A 3,312-nucleotide genomic window follows, 5' to 3' on the forward strand; every position below is an offset into this window, starting at 1 on the left:
AAAAAGAAAAAAAAGAAAAAGAAAGAAAAATTTCCCCAGAGCTTAGTGCTGCCATTCAAGAAAAGGGAAACGATACTTAAGATCATAACAGAGACCAGCTGTCCTCGCAAAGAAGCCTGGACTTTGTGCAACGTTTGAATTCCTTACACAAACAGCACGGGGCCGGGCGCGCTGCGCTCCCAGCTCGGCCTTTCCGCCAAGTTCATTCAAAGCAGAGCGATTGTGCAAGGTGGTGAGGCCGGAAAGCCCTTTGGCGAGAGCCAGGAGAAAGAAAAATAACCGCCAGCGGCTGCTGGGGGAAGCACCAAACCACGCTGCCTCTGGGGGCTGGGCAACCTGAGCACGGCCCTGCAGGGGCCACGTGGAGGGGGTGGGGGGAGCACCCACAACGGCCTTCGGTGGGCTGCGTTGGTCCCATAGGATGGACAGAGGCTGGGGGAGAACAGCATCGCATCTCCAGCCAGGCCGGCCCCAAGATGCCACCAAAGAGCTGACAGCTCCCGCAGGGAAGGGGACACCCCAAAGCCTTTTGGGGCTTTGAATCCTGAGCCCCAATCTGGATGGCACATGACAAGCCTGGAGGACGCAGCTTCATGCCCCAAGCACAGCTCCAACACAGGCACCAGCTGGGGACCTTGGCACCACCGCAGCCGTCACCTGGGCACCAGCTCCCTGCCAGCCCCTCTGTCCCCCCGGCACAGGACGCACCCAAGGTCACACCAGGAGAGGAGCCAGAAATAGAAGCTGTGCTCCTGCTTTCCTTTGTTTAAGCTCTCCTTCCTCAAAACAAACCTCCTGCTTTCATTTGGGTGTCTAAAAATAAAATTAAAAAAAAGACGCCTGCTCATCGCCTTCGCTGTGAACCATCCATGTGGGGGGACACGATTCCCCAGGGAACAACACTCCTCCCTACCAAAAAAGGACCCTACACCTTCCCACCGCCAGCGCTCGCTGTTCCCAGCACAGTCCTATCGCCCTGCGCCTATGTAAACAACTGCCCCAGATAAGGTGCTGGGCACATGCCCTCCTCCCCAGGACAGGAGACACGTGCCATGTGTTGGCCAACACCTGTCTGCATGCTGCCAAACCCAACTTCTGCCATGACATCGTGACCCATGAGAGTTTTATCAGCCGTTCTGCAGGCAGCTTGCACACCACCAGGGCTTTCAGCAAGGTGGGAACGATGGGTGTCACCGACACTCAGCACAGTGCATGGGGGCATTGGGATCGAACCGCCACCCATCCCATCATGCCCCCACGGCAGCTGCCATCACTGGGAACTCTGGGGTCAAACACCCCAGCCAGCGAGGAGACCTTTGCTTCATCTCCCCAGGAAGGTTATTACGGCAGGAAGTCACGCAGGGACATCACCCTTCAGGTGACAAAATTGTTTTGACCCCAGTGACACCAGGCCGCACAGGCTGAGCGAGAAAGGAGCTCACTAAAAGCCTCGACCAAATGCTTTTTCCCCCCTGCATCGCCCAGAGAAGTTTGTCTCTCTTCTCCCTGAGCCGTTCAGGTTACAAGGAAGCCGGCGGCTGCCAAAAGGCTCTGGAAGCAGCTCTGCTCCGCAGCCAGCCTCCCACGCACGCTGCAGTTTGTGCCGCTCCAAGCGGGAGCTGCTGGGCTGAGCGCGGATGGCAGCAGCGGCTGCGGCTCTGCCTCGGGGCTCTGCCTTTTATCTCGGGAGAGAAAGGGGGAAAAAAGGCGCATCTGAAGCCCAGGCTGTCTGGAACAGTTTAATGGCAAGCTTCCCATTCAGAAGTAATCAAAGAGCAATAATTAACATGCATTTACTGTAGTATAAGATACTCTGATGCATGCTGTGACAAAGCTGGAATGAAAAATCTGTTCGACTGCAGGCTAAATTTGATTTCCTTCAAGTTCTCTAGCTCTCTGCCTGAGCTGCAAACCCAGCACCGGGCTGTTCCTCGTGTTCTCCAGGTAACAACTCAAAGCCCCCAACCCCATCTGAGAATTAATGCCAGAGCTCTCCGCACACGCACAGTGCACCATTAGCTGTGCGGCAGACCCTGGCTCGGGCAGTGAACCACGGCTAAGAAACAACTCTCTCTCTATTATGCAATTCAAGAGGGACTGCATTTTCACTGGCCTCCTTTTAAACACGCTCGCTTGCCAGAGATTAATGCTGCTTAAAGCAGCTCAAGTTTCACCGCTCGGGTTGGCTCTCGCCAGCAGCACGAGGCCAGGACTGGAAAAAGCTGCAGGAGTGCAGAGATTGTGGCTAACCGACAAGCCCAGCACGAGCTCTCGCTTCCACTTGAAAACGAAAAGCAGCATTTTGGAGCAAACTGACGCTACTACGAAGGGGAGCCCAGGGCTCAGGCAGAGACCCTTCCCTGCGTTTGGTCCAGATTTATGAGACACGGGACACTAAGCCCCAGCTGCACAAACCCACACGTGCTCCCTCTCCAAAGCCCGAAGGTCTCGAGGCCTCAGGGGTTTGGTGCTGGTCTCTTTCCCAGGGAAGGGGTCCTACACTGTTGCATGCAGGGCCCCAAATGCTTCCACCCCACAGAGCAAACTCCGGGACGGTTACTTACGGTTGTCAGACTGGAAATCTGGGACAAATTGTTCATCGTCGGGGACCTGAGCTGAAGAGAAAAAAAAAAAGCATTTTTATAGCATTTTCAGCTCTCAAAAAAAATGCACGTGACGAGATTTTACATGGCAAAAAGCAGAGATGAGGACTTGCCTTCAGCTAGCCAGGCCTCCTGCAGCTGGCTGAGATCCTGGAAGAGCTCTGGAACACAGAGAGAGGTTTATGCACCCACAGAACACTGACCAAACGTGCTGCTATTTGCAGGCTGACCCCAAGGGGAGCGGACCCACAGGGGCCTGCAGTGCTGCCTACCTTCCGAGTCGTGGGCGAGGTCGGTCTCCAAAAACTTCCTTTTCCTCTCGGAGCCCAACCGGCCTCGGCCCTCCTCGGCACAGGATTTCTGCAACAGCCACGGTGTGAGGGTGGCAGTCCCCAAAAAGATGTGGGAGCCCAAGGAGGTGCCTCAAAGGGGGGTGAGGCGCGCCCCAAAGCAGACTAACAGAAAGTGCCTGCCTCAAAGGGGGTGTCCACAATGGGTACAAAAGGGAGGGGCACCTCACAGGGACCCAAGGGGAGGCATTCCAAGGGAAGGTGTCCCCAAGGGATCACAAGCAGGTGTTTCAAGGGACCCGGAGGGGCTTTGGGCAGACTTACCCCAGGGCCCATGAAGGGGACCTGCTGGTCGTAGAAGCCATCCATTGTGCAGGGAGGCGGGCAGTGCCCCCGGCACGCTCAGCATCGACAGCGGC

General features: G+C 56.1%; 1 protein-coding gene across 1 annotated transcript; it reads right to left on the bottom strand.

Annotated features, from left to right (window-relative positions):
* Positions 1–677: 677 nt before the first annotated feature.
* LOC104912593 (ETS translocation variant 5-like) lies at positions 678–3,306 on the bottom strand. Its single transcript, XM_010716502.3, has 4 exons — positions 3,218–3,306; positions 2,876–2,963; positions 2,717–2,764; positions 678–2,615 (listed from the first exon to the last, which is right to left on the bottom strand). Exons 1-4 carry the CDS (start codon positions 3,260–3,262, stop codon positions 2,557–2,559), a joined length of 240 nt encoding a protein of 79 aa, XP_010714804.1. The 5' UTR covers positions 3,263–3,306; the 3' UTR covers positions 678–2,556.
* Positions 3,307–3,312: the final 6 nt, after the last annotated feature.

Source organism: Meleagris gallopavo, chromosome 11 (genome assembly GCF_000146605.3).
Source record: "Meleagris gallopavo isolate NT-WF06-2002-E0010 breed Aviagen turkey brand Nicholas breeding stock chromosome 11, Turkey_5.1, whole genome shotgun sequence".
Taxonomy (NCBI): domain Eukaryota; kingdom Metazoa; phylum Chordata; class Aves; order Galliformes; family Phasianidae; genus Meleagris; species Meleagris gallopavo.

Excerpts from the sequence above, each read along its gene's own strand:
- LOC104912593 (XM_010716502.3), bottom strand. The coding sequence starts at position 3,262 with ATGGATGGCTTCTACGACCAGCAGGTCCCCTTCATGGGCCCTGGG. Across the intron at positions 2,964-3,217 it reads TCCCCTTCATGGGCCCTGGG|AAATCCTGTGCCGAGGAGGG; the intron begins GTAAGTCTGCCC and ends TGGCTGTTGCAG. Across the intron at positions 2,765-2,875 it reads CCTCGCCCACGACTCGGAAG|AGCTCTTCCAGGATCTCAGC; the intron begins GTAGGCAGCACT and ends TCTGTGTTCCAG.